This window comes from Triturus cristatus, chromosome 7, assembly GCF_964204655.1.
Source record: "Triturus cristatus chromosome 7, aTriCri1.1, whole genome shotgun sequence".
Lineage (NCBI taxonomy): Eukaryota > Metazoa > Chordata > Amphibia > Caudata > Salamandridae > Triturus > Triturus cristatus.
This window is the reverse complement of record NC_140590.1, coordinates 1,873,494,775-1,873,516,758: the sequence shown is the minus strand read 5'-3', so window position 1 is coordinate 1,873,516,758 and position 21,984 is coordinate 1,873,494,775. Positions and strand designations below refer to the sequence as shown.

General features: G+C 51.4%; 1 protein-coding gene across 1 annotated transcript in view; it reads left to right on the top strand.

The window, feature by feature from the left end:
• The first annotated feature begins 2,429 nt into the window (after positions 1–2,429).
• The window catches only part of LOC146813561 (uncharacterized), a 467,883-nt gene continuing 448,328 nt past the window's right edge, over positions 2,430–21,984 (top strand). The window contains exons 1-2 of the mRNA XM_085615444.1: positions 2,430–2,483; positions 3,388–3,439. Coding sequence (XP_085471570.1) covers positions 2,430–2,483; positions 3,388–3,439 — 106 coding nt within the window. The remainder of the gene's footprint in view (positions 2,484–3,387; positions 3,440–21,984) is intronic.

Below are 21,984 nucleotides of genomic sequence, written 5' to 3'. Positions count from 1 at the left end.
ATACTACTGCCTCCCTATTCCAAATTTGCCTTATGTAATATTGAAATGTGCAAGAGAAATTAGAATGAAAAAGGACCCCCAAGGACCTCCCTGCCCGAGGGACTCACCGCGCACGACGCCCGTCTAGTACCATGTACACAACACCCGAGGCGCGCTGCCAACTCAGCGTGTACCACGGGTGCAAGGGAGACCACAACAACGCCAACCACCCATCCGGTGTGTGTGAGAAGGCTCCTCTCACTTAAAAGCCCCGCCCACCCAGAGTCCAAATTAATGACCACAGGCGGATGAAAGCATGCCCGGCGCCTAAGGTGAGCAACCCTCCACTGTGACCCGGAGGGTCAAAACTATAAGTTGGGGGATGAGCGGACATGGAGAACAAGTCGGCTGTTTAAGCCTGGGCAGACACAAAGTAGGTAATTCCCACCGCACCACGCCGCCTGCCTAACGCGGTGTAATCACTAACAAGGAAAACCTGAAACAATCCTCTCACCCCCAATACCCGATCGCCAGCCAACGCAATCCCTTGGTCGCATCGAAATCCATGGGGTAGACAATGGGTGGCATTCCTGGTAGATCAAAAGGATTAGTAATTCTAGACCAATGTCTAGAAATAGCTAGTGCACTACTAAATGCCCCAATGGGGCGTACTCACGTATTCGGAATTAACAGCAGCAGGTTTTCAAAACATTTATAAACAGTATAATATAAAATTCAAACCCAATTCTTTGACCAGTGAATCACAATAGGATGAAAACACAATAGTAGAAATAGTTCCAAAAATAAACTTCAGGATAACAAATGAAGTCTTCTGCCTTTATTCTTGGTGAATGCAGATAGCTTCTTATGTGAAATCAACAGAACGTTGCTTGTAGTCAGCAGTAATACATTATTTAAGTTTCGCCTGTTAACAGAAAATCCCAATGCATTTCGGGCTATCAAATGAGCCCTTCGTCAGGGGGATCTACAAGTATAAACAATAATAAAATATGATTTACAGATGAAAAAATTGCCTACAATGATATACTTTACTAGTTAGTGGACTCAACAGGAGCCAGGGGTTTGTGTGTTATGATGTTGCGACAGGCAAAGAAAGAATCAACCATGAGAAGTGCAAGTAAAGTCCCGCAGCCAAAAAGAGACAAAAAAATCATAAAAGTCAACACCCGTGGAAATATGGCAAGTCCGTACTAATATTGATCACCAGCTACTGGGAAGCGTACCTAACGTCCCACTGCCACAAAGACTGAAAATGAATATTGAAAATTAATAAAGGTACACCTGTGTATATAAATTTGTGCTAATCTAGATCAACAGCGACTGGGAAGCGTACCTTAAAGTACTGCAGTACGTGGATTCTAATATCAATACGCTGAATCAATCAGTCCACAATAAATGGGGTTATATCAAGACTGTTGTTGTCGTAAAATATCTGTAATCCAAAAGAGACTGCATCAATATGGGGTGCCTGTAATCAAGACTATACGTATCGATGACCAACAGGATCCGCTTACCAACCAACAGCCTAACGTCGCCTCAACAGTAAAAGTCCAACACCCATCTTTGTACCAATGCGAATTTTCAACACGGGTATCTGTAGCAGGAAATACATAAAATAGAAATAAAATGCTTGCCTTATGAACAAAATATCCATCCTCGGACCAACTAGATATAACGCTAAAGATTACGCGCTTACCAACAAGCTTTGAATACAGCGTCAACTCCACGACCAGACACGCCAAGTTTCTGGCTCGAGAAACATTGCGTGATCACGTTTTTAAAAAAAAACTGCGAAACTAACATAGAAACAGGACTCAGTTAGTAGTTCATCTAGCGGGCCACCCGCCCATGCTGAATATCATGCTGTGCAACAGTTGACCTCGAGAACAGGCTGTAAAAACAGCCGCCATATTGAAACGTGAAGCCCATCACCAAGTAAAAATGAATTAAAAAAATGAATAAAAAATGAGAAATGTCGAGAGACTACGTTCAACAGGAACAATAAAGTTAAAATGAAAGGAATAAAAAGAAATAAAATTAAGAGACCTTAGGGCAAATGGAAATACCTAATAAGAAAGCAATAAACATAAAATTTAACATAGAACAATATCACAGTTTCAACTTTGTTACAAAATGTGTCATCATAACAATCTCAGTTTTGTTACAGAATATGAGAACAATACAATGTCAACATAAAGTGAGCAAATAACAGCTACTCACTTAGTAATGTACATAATGCACACCAGGAACCAACTAGGAAAGAATTGTTTTAAAGGAAACATGCCAGTTCAAATTTATCATTTAACCCCTTTGGGAGTAAAGTTTGCAAAAACCAAATCCAATAGGATTCGCGTTGTGACAAAAGTTTCGTCATGTCCCTGTCTAAACGTGGTGAAACTTTCTCTAGAACGCAGAATCTCAATTGAGCAATGGAGTGCTTCTTCTCTAACCAGTGCAATGCTAGCGGTGAACTTATGGTTTTAGTACGTATTCTACTCTTATGCTCAGTTATACGAATACGTAGCACCCTCTCAGTTTTGCCAACATAATACAAATCACACGGACATTTGATCAAATAAATCACATGACGACTGTTGCAATTCGCATCAAAATTCAACATAATCTTTTTACCAGTCCACGGATGGGTAACATACCTGCCCATGATAACATTGTTGCAATGTGAGCAATTCATACATTTCGTCATACCTCTAAAGGCAATGTCAGAACTGACTGTGGTGCGACTCAAAATTTCTTTAAGATTGCTAGATATTTTATATGCAAGCAAAGGTCACTCAGAAAAGATTCCTTTAAAATCAGATTCTGTCTGAAACAAATCCCATCTTTGTAAAATGCTTTTTTTAACTGAATCAGAGTTAGTAGAAAAAGTCGATACAAATACTTCACGATTAGGTCCTGGTGGCTTGTCTTGCTTTTGTAATAAAGCCTATTGAGTAATTGATTATTTTGTTAAAACGAGTGCATACTTAGCTGCTATTTTTCTATAATTCCTGGTAGAGCGGCAGGCACCGTGGCACCCTAAAAGGGAGGGGGGTTGACTCGCCACCAAATGCCCACAGGCTACCACAAAAGCGACGCATGCAGCGTGGCTCCTGACGCAACCCCCCCTCACCGCGTGAGGAGATCGCTGCCTGTATCGCGGCAGTATGAGATCCCGTGGACCACTGGCCGACCGGCTCGGACCCACTGTAACCTGCACCCCACCCCTGCCGCTGGGATGAGGGAGTGCTTCAAGTGGCAGCAGAAAGTCCGGCGAAGACTGACTCCGTAGCGGAGGTCACGGGGACCGACCAGAAAGTTGCAGAGAGCGGTGGAGGCTCTCAGTAGAGAAACGGCCTGAACTTGCTGTAAATAGTGTTTGTTGCACAGATAGAGGGCACAGCAGCGCGTCTGAGGGACACCAGAGCGGTCGCTAACTCAGGTAAGGGCATAACTAACATTTTATTTTTCAAAGTGGAGACACAATGCAATTAACAGATAGTAGGCAGACATTCCGACACTCCCGATTCATGCGGGAGACTACTGATTTAAAGGCTAGTCTCCCGCCTCCAGATTACCGCAAGCAAAAACCCGATTCCTCGGGGTTTCAGCAGCCAGGGCTTGGTATTGTGTAACGTGCCAATTCTAACAGCAGTAGTCAGAGTGGCGATGCAAGGGCTCTAGACGGGGTGAAAAAAACGACAAAGCCTCATTAACATTCGATAGGTCTGTGAAGTACTGGGAGGTGGGGGCGGCGGCTGTGTGTGTGCCCGGAAGCTGTTTCAGCGCGGGCTGACGGGGAGGGGGGGGGGGTGTATGCACTGACCGCAACCTGCCAGGCCGGTGTACAACTCTTGCATCCCCCTCTCACTCTGCCTGCCATTGCGCTCCATGCTTCTAGTAGTTGGGATCGAGCCCCGGGTCTACCCGCTCACAGGGCCCTGCATGGCGAGGCCTGGCCCAACGCTATCAAGGATAGGCAGTCCACTCTCAAGGGGAGGCGGTCAAGCGAGACTCGTCGATCTGGCCCCCTCCCCCGCAAAGTTGCACTCCCCGCCACTCGGCGCAGTTGCTGGGGGCTCGTCTGTACATAAAGTGGGGGGGGCAAACGTGACTCTCCGCCCCCCCTACCTCACAACTCGCCGACTGCCCCCCTGGCCTGGCTCCGATAAGGAAATTCCCGACCCTCGGCGCTGATGCCGGAGTCGGCTGCTCTCTTCCCCCATGGGCTACCCACCGGGGGCTCCCATACGCCTTAAATCACGTCTGAAGCTAATTGGTGCCTAGTAGCCGGGAAGTATTGTCCCCGCATCCGAGGCCAAGCAACAGCGGATGCCAGCAGGCCTTCCCTGCTGCCGCCTCCTATGCCAAACACCCCATCACCCAAACCCCCGTCGCACCCCTGACCCCTGCCACACTGGTGTCGGCAGATAGCGGACATCTCGGGGGCCGGGGCATCTGTACATGGGGCAAGGTCCCGCGTGGCGGGGCCCTTGGGTGGAGGGGTGGCTGGGGTGATGGACTAACCTCGTGCAAGGAAGGTCGGCCTCTACCGCAGCACGACAGAAACGGCGTCAGGGCAGCGGGAAAAGAGGGTGACCAGTGGGCGGGAGAGGTATATGTACCTCTCCCCCCCCAACCCCTCTTGCCCGGAAGTGACGTGGGCATTGGGGACCCGCGAGGGTCCCAAACCCTGGGAGGTGGACTCGTGTGCCATCCTGTGGCACTAAGGGGGGCCGCCCTCTTAGGAGGGCCCCCTGCGTGGACCCGGGGCAGCCCTGCATTCTACCATCACCAGCCCATGGGGACCGTGAAATGATATACCAACATTTGTAAAGCACACAGCTACCTGCGGAGAGGTGGTTCGTCGCTGGGGTCCATCGGTAAGATTAAGTGAGCTATTGCCCAGAGTCACATGGTGCTGGGCTAACCTGCCGCTGGCGTCTGGGATCGAACCTTGAACCCTGTGGTCCGGAGTCAGGCACCCTAGCCGCTGCACCACACCTCTTCCAGACTTGTAAAGCCAAACTCTGGTGCCAATCTTAGACATACAAGAAGGACTATCAGAGGGCAGTGACTGTGGTCTGTAGGTACAAGGAAAGGACACAGTGCCCTGGCAGGATACAGTAACAGAGACCACACAAAGCTTCACATCACAAACACGGCCCACAACCTCCTGTTAAATACACACAAATACCAACCTGCAAGGCAATGTGCAATCCAGACACTGCACACAGCATGTAAACATCACAGCAAGTGCACTTTGTACCTACGTAACACCCAGTATACCAGATAAATCCATGCCATCAGTGGTACCATGTGTCACCCCTGGCTTTTCTTTAACAATATAATGCATTCTGGGAGTTGTAGTCCTGTCCATTACAGCTGAACCATCAGGACTATCGCACCTGAAACCAGTGGTTTGTGAAAGGGAAACCATTGAGCTGGTCCTCCGGGGCCGGCACAAGTCAAGTGTCCTGGTACAAGTACTGCAGCTGTCCCTGGCGATACAGAGCCCAGATACTGCTGCAAGCTCGCTGAAATGCCAAGGGGTTCCTTTTAAAGCTAAGAACTTCATGGGTCAGTGGGAGCTTAGGGGCAACACTTACTCCTGCATGTGCAGGTGAGGTGTGAATATCTCATTCAAGGAGCACACGTGTCACTCACATGAATCATGACTGGACATTTGTACAAGCTCAGGACGTTGCACCACCTTCTATGGCTCCTCTCGCAGAGTCAGTCTTTGCCCTCACACCTGCAGAGTGCAGCGGCTCACAGCAGTGACTGGCCACTGTGCCCAGTTCTTCTCTGAGTGTCCAACACTGGTCTCCAGTGCTTTGTTGAACAGGCCACACGGGTGGTAATTTGTATTCAGGATGAGCCGTTTATTAGGTCTCACTGAGCCCAGGGCATGCGCTGGCTCGGAGAGACATTTTGGAGGTGAGTTTTCAAAATGCTGCTGGCTGGCCTAGCGCTTGCGTTCACGAGAGCGTGCACGCGCGAACCACTAGCCTTCAGCAGCACTTTGAAAACTCGTGCTTTAGCGCGTCATCGTGATCGCGATGACTTTCGCTTTCAGAGCGATCGCGATGACTTTCGCTTTTACGGCCGCGCGGCGTTACTTTTACTGCCGTGCGGCCAATGCTTCTTAGGTCTCTGGTCTAGACGGCGCTCATGCGCTGTCTTGAACCGAGACATGCAGTATCTAAATCTGGACTTTTTTCCCCTCTCCACATATGTGAAGTGTTGGAAAACCACACTCCCACTCTGAAAGGGTGGTGGTGGTCTTCCGGACACACTGTGGTAGCTTGGCTCGAGTGGTCAGGAATCAGGCTCCGTGCTAAGCATACGACATACCCAAACAATAACCATGCGTGCATCCGTTCCAAAAACGACTCTACACCGTAAAAATTAGGAAAATATCTGTCTTTATCTTCTTTTTCTCTTAGTTGCTGATTGGATAAATAAATAACAATCACAATATACAAACTTTTTAAATAGTGCAGGTCAAATAAATACTGGCTTAATGATTCAATAAATAGGGGTGATCATAAATACTGAAGGCATAAATATAAGTGCAATACAGACAGGCAATTAAATATTCTGAGGCAATAAATACTGTAAACCAATAAATATTGTGCATCAATAAATACTGTGGACCAATAAATACAGTGAAGCAATAAATAGGTTAAATACAATAAATACAGTGCCCCTAATAAATACTTAAAAGCTGACAGTGACACTCATAGAATCAGATCACTTTTGAATTCCTAAGGGCTGATTTGGCCCAGGCACAGCTTGTGGGGATGTGGAAGGCTTGAGGGTGTCTACTCCCTGGCTTGGACAAGGCTGAGGCCTAAACTGAGGTAGATCAAGGGGGGAATACCAGAGACCTGGCTCTCTCCCTCCACACAACCTCTCTAGATTAGTCCCAGCTCACCCCTGGCACAGTAAGGTTGGTTCCAGCACCTCCCTAGCCCCTTAGAGCAGTCTCTCAGGTCTCCACAGGGCCTTAGGCGCCCTCTACTCCACTTACTGCCCTTTTTCTGATGCTCCGACACCGCTGGAGTCGTGTCGACGCCGTGAGGCGGTTCCGGTTCGATGTCGGCGGCCTCGGCACAATGTCAGTTCCTGACGACGCCGGTAGGCGGTTCCGGATCGATGTCGGCGGCCTCGGCTCGATCTCGACCTCCGATTCGATGGCGTCGGGCAGTCTTTACTCGATGTCGACTTCGGGCGGCTCCGGTCCGATGGCGACCTCGGATTCGATGACGTCGGCCGGCCTTGACTCGATGTCGACTTCCGGCGGCTCCGGAGTGCGATCCTCACTCCCGACCTCCGGTGCTCCTCTCCTTAGGTTTCCGGCGACTCCGGAGTGCGACCTCCACTCCCGACCTCCGGCACGATTCTCTCAGGTTCCGGCGACTCCGGAGTGCGATCCTCACTCCCGACCTCCGGTACACCTCACCTCGGTCTCCGACGACTCCGGAGGGCGGACTTCACTCCTCCGATGACGCCGCTCACTCGACCTCGGGTGACTTCCTCCTCGACCCCTGGTATTCCTCACGACCTCTGACGGCGCCCTCTCTCGACCTCTGGCGGCTCCGGGTACGACGTCCGCTTTCCAGTCGGCGCCGCTTCTCCACCTCGGGCTCCAGGTCTCAGGCTACTCGACGTCGGACTCCAGGGAAACCAGTTTCCAGGTCAGGATCTTGCTGTTCTCTGTTTCTAAGGCCTGTTCCTGCTGTCCAGGTCCTTAGGATGGTTTTTCTTGCTTCTTCCCACACAGGGCTCCAGGCTGGGCTCAGTCAGTAGGGACTAGTATCAAGGGTGGGTTTATGGACCCCACTCCAGGCACAAGTTTCCACCCCTGCTGCCTCACTCCTTCCTCCTTCAGGTTTCTGCTGCTCTTCCTTCACCAGTCAGGTGCCAACTGCCAGCTCCAACTGCCAACTCTCTGTCTTAGCTTCCCAACATTCTAAACCGCCTCCAACTGTCACAGGGTTCTGGAATGTTCTGGAAGGTGCTGGTAGGTTCCAGTGGATGCTGGTGATGTCACAGGTGGCCACCATTTTGTGCTCCAGGCCCTCAGACAGAAGTTTCAGGGGTAGGTAAAATGGCTCCCTGAATCTGCAGCAACACTAAAAAGTCTGGTGGTTCCCAAAAAGGAAAAATTCAAACAGGGTTTGAGGCAAACGTGGGACAAAATAAATAATGATGAGGAGGGACCACCCAAAGGGCTGACAGGTCTAACACGCGTCCCCCCCAGCTGAAAGTGGGGAGAGCTACCCAACCCCTTGGGAGTTCTCATCACTAAGGCGGAAATACCTTGAGAGACCGTCTGCATTGGCGTGGTCCACTCCAGGCCGATGTTCCACCTGAAAGTCCATTCCCTGTAGGGAAATAGACCACCTCAACAACTTGGGATTCTCCCCCTTCATTTGCATCAGCCAACGAAGGGGTCTGTGGTCGGTCTGAACCAGGAAGTGCGAGCCAAACAGGTATGGCCGCAACTTCTTCAGAGCCCATACCACTGCAAAGGCTTCACGCTCTATTGCACTCCACTTCTGTTCCCTGGGAAGTAGTCTCCGGGATAGGAAGACCACGGGTTGATCCAGACCCTCTTCGTTGAGTTGCGATAACACTGCCCCAATGCCATGTTCTGATGCATCTGTCTGGACAATGAACTCCTTGGAAAAGTCTGGGGCCCTTAAGACCGGGGCCTCGCACATGGCTTTCTTCAATCTCTCAAAGGCTTGCTGACAAGCCTCCGTCCAGACTACCCGTCGAGGTTGTTTCTTGGACGTGAGCTCCGTGAGGGGGGCTACGATGGTACCGTACCCCTTCACGAAGCGGCGGTAGTATCCCGTGAGGCCCAAAAATGCTCGGACCTCAGTCTGTGTCTTGGGGGGTTCCCAGGCCATGATGGCCTCGATCTTCGCCTGGAGGGGTTGCACCGCTCCCCTACCCACCAAGTGTCCAAGGTAAACTACCGACCCCTGCCCGATCTGGCACTTGCTGGCCTTGATCGTCAATCCAGCTTGTCTCAGGGCCTGGAGAACAGCTTGCAGGTGACGCAAGTGATCCTCCCAGCTGTTACTGAAGACGGCTATGTCATCCAGATAAGCAGCAGAGAAACTCTCCATTCCGGTGAGGATCTGGTTTACCAGGCGCTGAAACGTGGCAGGTGCGTTCTTGAGCCCAAAGGGCATCACACAGAACTGGTAGTGGCCGTTGGGCGTGGAGAAGGCTGACCTTTCCCTTGCTCCATCAGTCAAAGAGATCTGCCAGTACCCAGAAGTAAGGTCAAAGGTACTTAGATATTGGGCAGCTCCCAGCCGGTCAATCAATTCATCCGCCCTAGGGATCGGATGAGCATCAGTTTTGGTCACTGAATTCAGTCCCCGGTAGTCCACACAGAACCTCAGTTCCGGTTGGGCACCCGGTGGTGCAGCTTTTGGTACTAACACCACCGGACTGGACCAGGGGCTGCTAGAAGGTTCGATCACTCCTAGCTCCAGCATCTTAGTGACTTCACTGTGAATGCTGGCCTTCACCTTGTCTGACATCCGGTAGATCTTGGACTTCACAGGTGGGCTGTCTCCTGTGTCCACGTCATGGACGCACAGGTGAGTCCTACCCGGGACAAGGGAGAACAACGAAGAGTACTGCCCCAGGACCTGGCGACAGTCCTCCTGCTGTTCAGGAGTTAGAGATGGGGAGAGAATCACTCCCTCCACCGACCCATCCTTCTCTTGAGACGCAAACAAATCAGGGAGAGGCTCGCTTTCCACGTCCTCTCCTCCGTCAGTCACCATCATCAAGATGACTTCGGGCCTCTCGTGGTGGGGTTTGAGGCGGTTGGCATGCAGCACCCGCAGGGGCTGACGAGGGGTCTTCAGGTCCACCAAGTAGGTAGCCTTACCCTTCTTCTCCAACACCTCAAAGGGTCCTGACCAGCGATCCTGGAGGGCACTAAGCTCTCCGGGTTCGATCACCCACACCTTCTGGCCAGGCTCCAACTCCACCGGGTGAGCATTGTGGTCATACCACGCCTTCATCACTGCTTGGCTGGCTTCCAAGTTGTCAGAAGCTTGCTTCCACAACTTAGCCATTTGGCTCCGGAAGGCCAGCATGTAGCTCACCACATCCTGGGGAAGCTTTCTGGGAGTTCTTTCCCATCCGTCTCTCACCAGGTTGAGAGGTCCACGTACAGGGTGCCCATACAGAAGCTCGAAGGGGCTGAAGCCCACTCCCTTCTGTGGCACTTCCCTGTAGGAAAAAAGTAAACAGGGTAGGAGGACGTCCCATTTCCTCCGCAGGCTTTCAGGCAGACTTCTCATCATGCCCTTCAAGGTTTTGTTAAACCTCTCCACCAGACCATTGGTCTGGGGGTGGTAAGGAGTTGTGAACCGGTAGGTCACTCCACACTCCTTCCACATCGCCCGCATGTACGCTGACATGAAGTTGGTCCCCCTGTCGGACACAACTTCCTTGGGAAAACCCACTCGGGTAAAGATTCCCATCAGGGCCCTAGCCACAACAGGTGCTGTTATGGTCCTCAGAGGTATTGCCTCTGGGTACCGTGTGGCATGATCCACCAGAACCAGGATAAACCTGTGACCAGCTGACGTTGGCGGATCTAACGGACCCACAATGTCGATGCCCACCCTTTCAAAGGGGGTGCTAACGACAGGAAGTGGTTCCAGGGGAGCTTTCAGCTTCACCCCTGTTTTCCCACTGGCTTGGCAAGACACACATGTCCGGCAGTAGGTATCGGACAACACTTTCATCTGAGGCCAATAAAAGTGTGGGACAAGACGGGCGAAGGTCTTGTCTTGCCCCAGGTGTCCTGCCAATGGTATCTCGTGAGCCAACTCCAGAAGGAAGGCTCGATAACGTTGAGGAACTACCAAGGCTCGTGACGATCCATGTAGGGGTGCCTTGGGTTCACTGTAGAGGAGGCCATCCTCCCAGTAAACACTGTAGTTCCCTTCAACGTTCCCTGCTGCCTGGGCTTCGGCCTGTCGCCTCAGCCCCTCAAGGGTAGGGCACTCCCTCTGGCCCTGGCAGAATTCCTCCCTGGACGGGCCTCCCTCCACGTGCCACTCGGCCGGGATGGGTAGGTCCTCCAGTTTGGTAACGTCCCCCACCGCAGACTCCTGGTCCACCACCTCCGGTGGCCTATCCGTCCTACGGGGTGGGGACGCCGAGGCAGGCTCCTCCCGTCCTCGGTTCTTCCCTTGACTGGCAGCTGGCTGGGCCTTTGTTCCAGGCTCCAGCCGAAACGAACTCCCTCTTCGGGTAGTCGCGGACCTTGTGCTAACACAGGCCCAATCAGGTGTACCCAGCATCTCGGTGTGAGTCCGGTATTCCACCTCCTTCCAAGCGTTGTGCTCCATGTCATTCCCCAGCAGACAATCGACTGGCACGGCAGGGCTTACGGCAACTCGAAGTGAACCTGCAACCCCCCCCCCATTCAAAGGGAATCTCGGCCACTGGATAGTGGCCTGTTCTGCCGTCAGCCATCGCGGCTGGGTGGAGTACATCGGGAATTACCTGCTCTGGAGACACCAGTTGGCTACGCACCATAGTCATACTGGCTCCTGTGTCTCTCAGAGCCTCCCCTCTTTGGCCGTTGATGGTGACCCACTGCCCATACTTTGCGGTATTTGCGGGCACCTGGATCTTAGGAACCATCTCCCGTTCTCCCAGGGACACTAAAGTGACACCCGCCCACTCCCTTCCCTTAGTTAAGGGCATCTCCTCCCCGAGCACTACACTAGCTACTCCGGGGGTCTTTCCTCCAATGGGAGGGGGTGGTCGTTTCAAGCACTTCGGATCTCCTTTATACTGTCCAACGCCACCACACTCATAGCAATGGACAACCCTTGGCTGCTGACTCTGGCCAGGATTAGGGTTTCTGGGTGGGTTAGCCCTAGGGGTGAATCCTATTCCCTTCCCTTGGAAGTTATTTTGGGGGCCTTTGGAGAACTCCTTTTTCTTTTCCCCTCCCTCTTTCTTCTGGGGGGCGCCCTGTCCGGCCTTTTGAGTATCCCCTCCAGTCCCCCTTGTGGACACCCGGGTACTAGCCCAAATGTCCGCCTCCTCAGCAAGCTTCCGGGGACTGGTCAGCTTGCTATCCACCAGGTGTTGCCGCAGTTCAGGGAAACATTTCTCGAGCAGGTGTTCCTTCAGTACTAGGTCAAACAACCCCTCGTAGTTCCTCACTTCACTGCCCTGAATCCAACCTTCCAGTGCCTTCTTTGCATAGTCCAGGAAGTCCACCCAATTCTGTGTGCCCAGTTTGTGACTACCCCTGAACTTCTGTCTGTACTTTTCGGGTGTTAGTCCAAACTTTCTGATGAGCGCCAGTTTCATGGTGGGGTAGTGGGTCTGCTCATCCTCCTCGAGGGCCAATAAAGCATCCCTACCAGCTGGAGGCATGTACTTGTACAATCCCCCTCCCCAGTACTTCTCTGGAACCCCATGGGCCCTCAACGAGACCTCATAGGCCGCTAGCCACTTGGCGATATCGTCGCCCACTCCATAGCTAGCTACTATGTCCTTTGGCAGGTATGGTTTAGGTTCCCTGGTGATCTCTTGGGTTTGGCTGCCACCATTAGGAACAGGTTGTGCCCCGATTCTCAGGATCTGAAGATCTATTTCTTTCAGTCGTAATTCATGGGCCATCCTCTGCTCCTCCTTCTCTTTCTCCAGCCTTGCTAAGTCCCATGCGAGCTGTCTTTTCTCCCTCCGGTCTGTTAACTCCACTTCAGACAAGCCACCGCTAGAGGCACTGCTGCCCTTCCTGGAAATGGTTCTGGGCCCCGCTGACAGGTTCCCCACCTCAGGTTGGTACATCTCAGCCCCCTCGGGGTCAGGCTCTCCATCCCTGTCTTCCTCCTCAGCCTTGCTTTCCCGTCGTGCCTCCCCCCAAGCCCTTAAGCTGGTTTGGAGTGCACCCTTCTTTGCTCCTGGGGGACAGTACACCCCCTCCCGCTGGCAAAACTCCCTGAGTTGGGCCACAGTGTACGTTTCTAGATTTTCTAGTACAAACTCCATCTCGCCCACTCAGGTTAGAGGACAGGTTTTGTGCAGTAACTATGCAGGGGGGTACCTTTAATAATACCTCCTCCCACCACCAGAGTAAATTTGGAAAAAACAAAAACCCACAATTAGGAAGGCCGCTTTGAGAAAACTCCCGGTGTAGGCCTATGGAATACCCACAGTTATTGTTGAGTATACGTAGGCACAGCTCTATCCCACCGCTGCCACCAATTAATGTTGGAAAACCACACTCCCACTCTGAAAGGGTGGTGGTGGTCTTCCGGACACACTGTGGTAGCTTGGCTCGAGTGGTCAGGAATCAGGCTCCGTGCTAAGCATACAACATACCCAAACAATAACCATGCGTGCATCCATTCCAAAAACGACTCTACACCGTAAAAATTAGGAAAATATCTGTCTTTATCTTCTTTTTCTCTTAGTTGCTGATTGGATAAATAAATAACAATCACAATATACAAACCTTTTAAATAGTGCAGGTCAAATAAATACTGGCTTAATGATTCAATAAATAGGGGTGATCATAAATAATGAAGGCATAAATATAAGTGCAATACATACAGGCAATTAAATATTCTGAGGCAATAAATACTGTAAACCAATAAATATTGTGCATCAATAAATACTGTGGACCAATAAATACAGTGAAGCAATAAATAGGTTAAATACAATAAATACAGTGCCCCTAATAAATACTTAAAAGCTGACAGTGACACTCATAGAATCAGATCACTTTTGAATTCCTAAGGGCTGATTTGGCCCAGGCACAGCTTGTGGGGACGTGGAAGGCTTGAGGGTGTCTACTCCCTGGCTTGGACAAGGCTGAGGCCTAAACTGAGGTAGATCAAGGGGGGAATACCAGAGACCTGGCTCTCTCCCTCCACACAACCTCTCTAGATTAGTCCCAGCTCACCCCTGGCACAGTCAGGTTGGTTCCAGCACCTCCCTAGCCCCTTAGAGCAGTCTCTCAGGTCTCCACAGGGCCTTAGGCGCCCTCTACTCCACTTACTGCTCTTTTTCTGATGCTCCGACACCGCTGGAGTCGTGTCGACGCCGTGAGGCGGTTCCGGTTCGATGTCGGCGGCCTCGGCACAATGTCAGTTCCTGACGACGCCGGTAGGCGGTTCCGGATCGATGTCGGCGGCCTCGGCTCGATCTCGACCTCTGATTCGATGGCGTCGGGCAGTCTTTACTCGATGTCGACTTCGGGCGGCTCCGGTCCGATGGCGACCTCGGATTCGATGACGTCGGCCGGCCTTGACTCGATGTCGACTTCCGGCGGCTCCGGAGTGCGATCCTCACTCCCGACCTCCGGTGCTCCTCTCCTTAGGTTTCCGGCGACTCCGGAGTGCGACCTCCACTCCCGACCTCCGACACGATTCTCTCAGGTTCCGGCGACTCCGGAGTGCGATCCTCACTCCCGACCTCCGGTACACCTCACCTCGGTCTCCGACGACTCCGGAGGGCGGACTTCACTCCTCCGATGACGCCGCTCACTCGACCTCGGGTGACTTCCTCCTCGACCTCTGGTATTCCTCACGACCTCTGACGGCGCCCTCTCTCGACCTCTGGCGGCTCCGGGTACGACGTCCGCTTTCCAGTCGGCGCCGCTTCTCCACCTCGGGCTCCAGGTCTCAGGCTACTCGACGTCGGACTCCAGGGAAACCAGTTTCCAGGTCAGGATCTTGCTGTTCTCTGTTTCTAAGGCCTGTTCCTGCTGTCCAGGTCCTTAGGATGGTTTTTCTTGCTTCTTCCCACACAGGGCTCCAGGCTGGGCTCAGTCAGTAGGGACTAGTATCAAGGGTGGGTTTATGGACCCCACTCCAGGCACAAGTTTCCACCCCTGCTGCCTCACTCCTTCCTCCTTCAGGTTTCTGCTGCTCTTCCTTCACCAGTCAGGTGCCAACTGCCAGCTCCAACTGCCAACTCTCTGTCTTAGCTTCCCAACATTCTAAACCGCCTCCAACTGTCACAGGGTTCTGGAATGTTCTGGAAGGTGCTGGTAGGTTCCAGTGGATGCTGGTGATGTCACAGGTGGCCACCATTTTGTGCTCCAGGCCCTCAGACAGAAGTTTCAGGGGTAGGTAAAATGGCTCCCTGAATCTGCAGCAACACTAAAAAGTCTGGTGGTTCCCAAAAAGGAAAAATTCAAACAGGGTTTGAGGCAAAAGTGGGACAAAATAAATAATGATGAGGAGGGACCACCCAAAGGGCTGACAGGTCTAACATGAAGTACATGCATACTTCATGCCCTTTCCGGTATTTTGCCCTCCCCGAGTGCACAGTCCAACTACGATAAACCTCTGAAGCTATTTCTATTAATTGATTCAGGACTCATTAATTATTTTTTAAACAGGGTGACTTGTCCCCTAACATATTAGGAGGCTGTTGCAATTAACAACGTTGGGCGGCGGTTTGTATTATTTTAAAATCGTGTGCCTGGCAGTGACCACCGCTTGCCACTGAAAAGCTGCTTCGTAATTAGCGCACATTGCCACTTCATTTTATGGTTTTCCCCGATCCGTCGTGACAGTCTTCCTCCGGCTACATTACTGGCAGGGCTGCAAGTGGGTCAGCCTGTGGTGTTATTTGAAACATCTTGTACCAACGCTGGTAAGTGTACGTGATAAAATGCAAAACAGTGACGTGCGATGCCCAGGATCACACACTATGGCCAAGTGGAAGTGCCGGGACCAGAACGCAACCCTCTTTGTTCCATAGTCGTCAATTCACCTAAAAATCTATTCCCTACGCCGTTCAAAATGTCTGCAAGACTTTGTAAATACTGGTCAACAACACCAGCTATGGAACCTACGGCGAAAGAGTTATTTTGCAATAAGGAAACCTATTTTTAAATACACAACTTTGTTAGAAGCAATGTTAGCGAGATACAATATTCCCTTTTAAACTAAACACGAACACACTAAATTGCCGTTCCAAAACGCAGGGTTCAAATATCTCGGAAAAAGTTTCAATAAAACCGAAAATACTGCAACAACCGAACAGCTGCTGCATAATCATAAAACATTTCCCCCTTCTTGTTTTGGCGTTCCCGATCCTCCGTGATCAGACTTCCTCCAACTGCATTACATGCGTGCCTGCAAATGAGTCAGTCGGACGCTCGAGGCAGGCAGACAAACAAGGTTTGGTTTTAGTGACACCGTCCCAACCCTACCGGCCTTGGGAGAGGCGCCTGTATGTTCAACATTGTATTGGTACCTTTCATTGTGTCCTCCTAGGCATTACAATACATGTTGCATAGCTCATTTGTTTTGTGTTTCTTTAGTAAAACACGTGCAGCGTTAAGGGGTTTCTCTGCTGTTACCCACCTAATATTTGTACAGCCGCGCTGACGCCGCACCAACTCTGAATACAGTTACCAGGCGGACCCCACTCTCTAAACCTGAGCTTTAAACAGACAGCAGGGGACATTTTTGCTTATTTGACTCCATTCCGACTCATTACTTTTCAATACTTTGAATAACGCAAGCGCATTCATTTGTCGGTACTGACCGCGCTTACGTTTGCAGAAAATAACAAGCATTTGCAATGCATTAGGTCTCGCATTTACGCGAGTTTGAGCTATTGACATTGCAAATAACAATGCTTATTGGCATTGTCATTTACAATGCCAATAGCTTTAACTCGTGTAACTGCGAGACCTATTGCATTGCAAATGCTTGTTGAGAAGTTTACTGCCGCCTTTCTCGTGATGCCCGGGGAATTGTTTTCTGTACTGGGTCAATGAGCGCAGAGACCTTCGACTGGTGCCAGCGGCTCAAGGGTAGTCTTAAATTATGCGCAGCGGCAGAGTGCACGGAGACGGTCCTTCATGGCGGAAACAGCAAGTCCCTTCTCCTGCTCTTCACCTACGACGCACCGTCAGGGCCCCTCCACGCAGTATATCCGGCATTGACGCAGGGACATTAATATGTTAAAAAAAGAAAAAAATGTTTTGCAACATAGAAATAAAGCAAATCAATTGTGCATTATTGCTTCGTCTTTCATAAAGCGAAAAGAAGCGAGCGGGCTTTTCTCCAAAAATAAACCAGGGCCGTTACTTAAACATTTTGCACGCTGGTAAAAATGCAGAGCAAACTAGTTTGCTCTATTTTTGACTCATATGTACTATGGAACGGAGTAAACCAAATGCGTTCTGTATTTTTAAGTGGGAGCGATCAGTCTGCCTTTGAGGGAGGATTAGGTTTGCTAAATCAGTTCCTTGCTTAGGAAACAGAGTAAACAAGCAGGAAGTGGGTGGCAAATGGTGTGCACTTTTGCGGCCGCTTTGATGTCCTCAGTGGCCGCGCGGCTCACTGAGGACATCAAAGCGGCCGCGAAACTGATCAGGCAGTGCTTTTCAGGCTGCCAAATGGTGCGCGCGCCCTGCGCACATGCACTGTATTTGGAGGCCTGAAAAGCACTAGTTTGCACTTCCAGATCCCCCTTTTACAAAAGCTCTCGCGAGTGCAGCGCTAAAGCGCTGGCTCAGGCGAGACCTAAAAATGAGCAGCATTTACTAAAATTCTTCTACATCCATAGACTGTAGAGCTGCATGACCCGAGTGAGTCTCATGGGGACTCACACACTGACACTGCAACAGCAGGGAGCTTGCTGCAGAAACGTTCAGGTTTAAAAACAAAATGCAGCGGAAAACAACAAGAGCTAGCTCAGCATGCCAAACGAGCACAACTGGTTTCCAACCCATCATCTGAAACCTCAACACTTCAGGGCATGAGGCTGAAAGGTTAGTTAGATTAAAAACAAGCATTGGCATAGCCAATAGGGCTCGCATTTGGGACCTTATAAGTGTTTAGCCATGCAACAGTTGCATAACTAAATACTTATAAGGTCCTAAAAGCGAGACCTATTGGCTATGCCAATGCTTGTTTACATTGGGGCCGATTCACAGAACTAATCCGAGATAAAATCCTGAACTTACTACTTTTGGTATTCACAGAAGGCATTTAGTCGTAGTAATGTTAGGATTTCTAACTTCACTTCTACTAAATGCCTTGTGTGAATACCAAAAATAGTAAATTAAGGATTTTCTCTTGCTGCCCTGACGCCGTTTGGGACGTGGGATATGGGATCTCCTGGAGCTGTTCTGTGTAATGCGGTGAGTGTCTTTCACCTCCCCACCCTTTCGGGGACAAGGCTGCTAAGTCCGGCCATTGCCGTCGCTGCGGCCGCCTTGGGGGGGGGGGGGCACAACAGCTCCAGGAGGGCTTTGGTCAGCGGCCCCTTCCCCTGGGCGTTTCGCTTTCTGCAGACCGGAGAGGGGTGTATGGGGGTCGGAGGCTCCAGGCAGTCTAATGCGGCTTACCCGACTCCGGTGGCCCAGCCCTCGCTCGCCAGTTGCAGCATGGGGGATAAGGGGGGGTGAGTGCCACGAGGCCCCCCCGGCCTTCTTCTGTCCAGATAATGGCCTGGGCCTTCGCCTGCGGGGGCCTGTTGCTGCCTAGTGATGCAAGTGTGTGGTGCGGCGTTCCCACGCACTCAAGGACAGCTCTTGGCCGCACTGTACGCAGGCAGGTTTTAGAGCAGGCCATGGTAAATACACGGGGGAGGGGGCGGGAGTGCTGGGTGCGCCCCCCCTTACCAGGTGTGTTGCGTCCCTTGGTCTGGGGATACAGCTTGCGTCGCTCTTGTTGCGGTGAGTGCTGGCCATTTTCAGCCCCCCCGACACCCCTCCTCTTTCCCTTATTTTTAATAAAGGAAACCGGTGGCTCCAACCTCCTGCTTGATCCAAGCCTGGGGGCTCAGGCTGTACCAGGTCCTGACTTGGTTGTGAGGGGGTGTGTCTGTGGCATTTCTTCACCGCGGGCCGGTCATCCCGTCGAGTGGGGCCGAGCTGGTGGCTATGGCCACCGGGTTAGTGCCAATATCGGCCACACTCACCAGCCCTCACGCAGCAACATACAGGTAACATAAATAGACAGACAAGACATTGAAAATTTCTGCAGGTTTATTAGCATACCAAATATGCCAACATGGTGGGTTATCTTACAGGCGATCCAAAGGCAAGCCGGCCCTCGCGGCCTACCACCTGATGGGCCAACTTGCATCGTGGCCTTAGCCAATCGGTGCTTAGCGGTTGTGGTGAGGGGATAGCCCCTCCCACTTCCAGTGAACTGTCGGCCTACCTCCTTACTCACGCCCCCCCTGCAAGGGGCGGAGCATTCAAGCGACCCCCGGTTGTACAGGTTTCCATCCGGCCGTAGGACAGATGGGGGGCCGTCGCACCTCAGAGTCCACCGCAAAGACTTCCTGGCGATATTCGGCCTCAGCACCCTTAGTGCTCCTGAAGAGGGTACCCCTGAGTACCTTTCCACCTCTGGATTACCCTGTAACTCCGCCACAGCCCGGGGTGTGGCGACTGTCGCAGCCAGGGACCCCCACCAAGGCCGGCATTCCTACTTACATCCTGCTATTTCTCGGGCCTCTCCCCTATCCAGCAATAACAGGTCCATGCTTATACTGGACAAATGTACCCCATCGTCCTCAAAGCACCCTGTGAATTTGGCGTGTAGCACCCATGTCTAATGAAGCCAAATCCCCTCTGCTCAGTGATTTTACGCATAGTGCAGATATACCTTTTGTGCGCAGGCTTCATCGCCTCCCCCAGCCGAGCTCCATGCCCCGGGAGCCGGGGGGTGAATTCAGACCACTAAAGTTCACCTGTCCCCGACTGATTGCTAATAGGCACCTTGTGGTCTTATTCCAGGGTGCATTACTTCGCCACATTGACCAGACAATTTCATAGTTCTTTTCGATTGATCCCTGCCGAACATAGTATTGGCGTCAGGGTGAGGGACAAAGTGGCCACCAGGTGGGCAGGGGAGGAACTCATACCACTCCCCTACCCCCACCTCGGCCGGAAGTAACGAGTGTGACCCCGAAGGGGTCTCCGGACACTAGGCTGTCCAGTGTGCCATCCTGTGGCACTAAAGGGGCAGCCCTCTTATGAGGGCCCCCCGCAGGGACGTCGTCGGTCAGCCCACAAAGCGTCTGGGAAAACCTGAGCCCACACAGGCTTGAAAACTCATGGCCCAGAACAGTTGAGGTGCATGTGTGGTAGGCGTTCGGGTTTCACTGCTCAGGTTTTCAGCAGCAGTGGCATCGTATGTTTAGCGGCCTGCTTGCAAACTGTGCCCCAGCGTTTGAAGGGATGTCCCTTGTTTTGTTTTTGTTGGAAAGTGGATTATAAATGTAAATCATTTCTAAAAGGTGCATTGCATGTGTTACCGAGGGTACTCCATGCCAATTGGATGCCATTAGAGAGGAGTTTCATATGTGATCCCAGAGGCCTAATGGGTCAGACACTGGCCTCCCGTGGCTAGGGGTTATGACATCACGGCACATCTGGGGTGGAAGAATGGCATTTGCATGTTCTAGCCTTTGAATTGATGAATCAGAGAACCTGCGTCTCAGGGTGTCTGCATAGCCTTGCATTGTGCAATGACCCTCAGTGTATTGGGCTGTAGGGATTTTGGGGCACAACCCCAACGGTGTGGTGGGCTGTTCTGGAGTGGTGTGGTGTGGCTCACTGGTTAGAGGCGGCAGACCCGGAAGCAGAGGTCGGCCCGGGACCAGGGTTCGATTCCCGACGCGGCAGGGTCTTGGGCCAAGGTCAGCGGACTCGATAATTCTCGCCTCGGTGCCTACTCTAACCATGGATCCCACTCAGCAACTCTGGGCAATAGCTTGATTAATCTCCACTTACGGCCCCATCAGCGCCGGGGATGCTTGTCTTCACCTTGGAGATGCCCAGTAGGGACCATCTCACAGGGAAAGCCAGGATGGGTTCCCCAGTGGTATACAGCGCCGGGACGCCCCGTTGCTGGGGCAGCTGTGCGCTTTACAAGTATACAACATTTACATTTACATTTACATTCTCGAGCAGCTCTGGGGTTGGTGTCAGGCGGGGAATCAATCACGTGGCTTAACCGCACAGGCGTCATTCAGTTCACCATCGGTTATCTTCTGCGTTGCAGTGCCTGCTGCCCAAGCCATTCTTACAGCTTTGGGGGCCTGGTTTAGAGAAGTGTCGAACTTGCGCATGACTAAACCTACCCAAGCCTTGCTGGCACCTTCCGAGGCATCAGTGCCAAGGGTGACCACCTGCATCTCAGGAAGCGGTGGGTCAGAGCCATTGGGCTTGGGCAAAGTGGACCATGGCCCAGGGACCCAGCCTCCGAAGGGGCCCCCTGATAGCTTATATACTTTTAGCGGATTGTGTTAATTACCGTTTGCCTCAAGTGCAATTTTAACGCGGGCGGTGTGTGAGAAATATTAGTTAATTTGCAGAAATGTTTGTGTTGGTTCCACGCAACATCCATATAAAGTATCTCTTAGATCAAAACAGGACCTCAAGAATTAGAATTGGTGGGTGTCACAGATATTATTTGCAGTAATGTTAGTGAGCTGCTGCTGTGTTCCTAAGTGGACAACACAAGTCACTATCAGTTCTTGGTTCATTGCCGGCCAGTTATTGTTTTCTTTTCTTAAAGACACCAATCTGCTCAGACCTTTGAGCCTGCATTAGCCACACATATACCTCCTACATTCTGGCCGACGCTAAGACCATTCTGCTCTGACTCCACTTTTGGTCTGGCTGACGCAATAAAGCCTTTTATTTGTTTAATCTCAAAGGACACATGGTGGCACGTTTATGGGCATGTGTTTTTCGGTCTTAGTCCAGCCTGTTTAGTTGAAATCCCTAAGGTGAGAAAGTAAACCCTGGACTTCCAAAAGTGACGTAATGGCCCACCTATGTCAACTCGCAGGACCACTTGGTGGCACGTTCATGGCTATGTAGTGTTTCTGTCTTAGCATGAGGGCTGGCGATGGGTCCGTTTTGTTTCTACTTAAAGGGTCCGGATGTGGACAGTGCGGTCTTCTTCAATATACATAAAT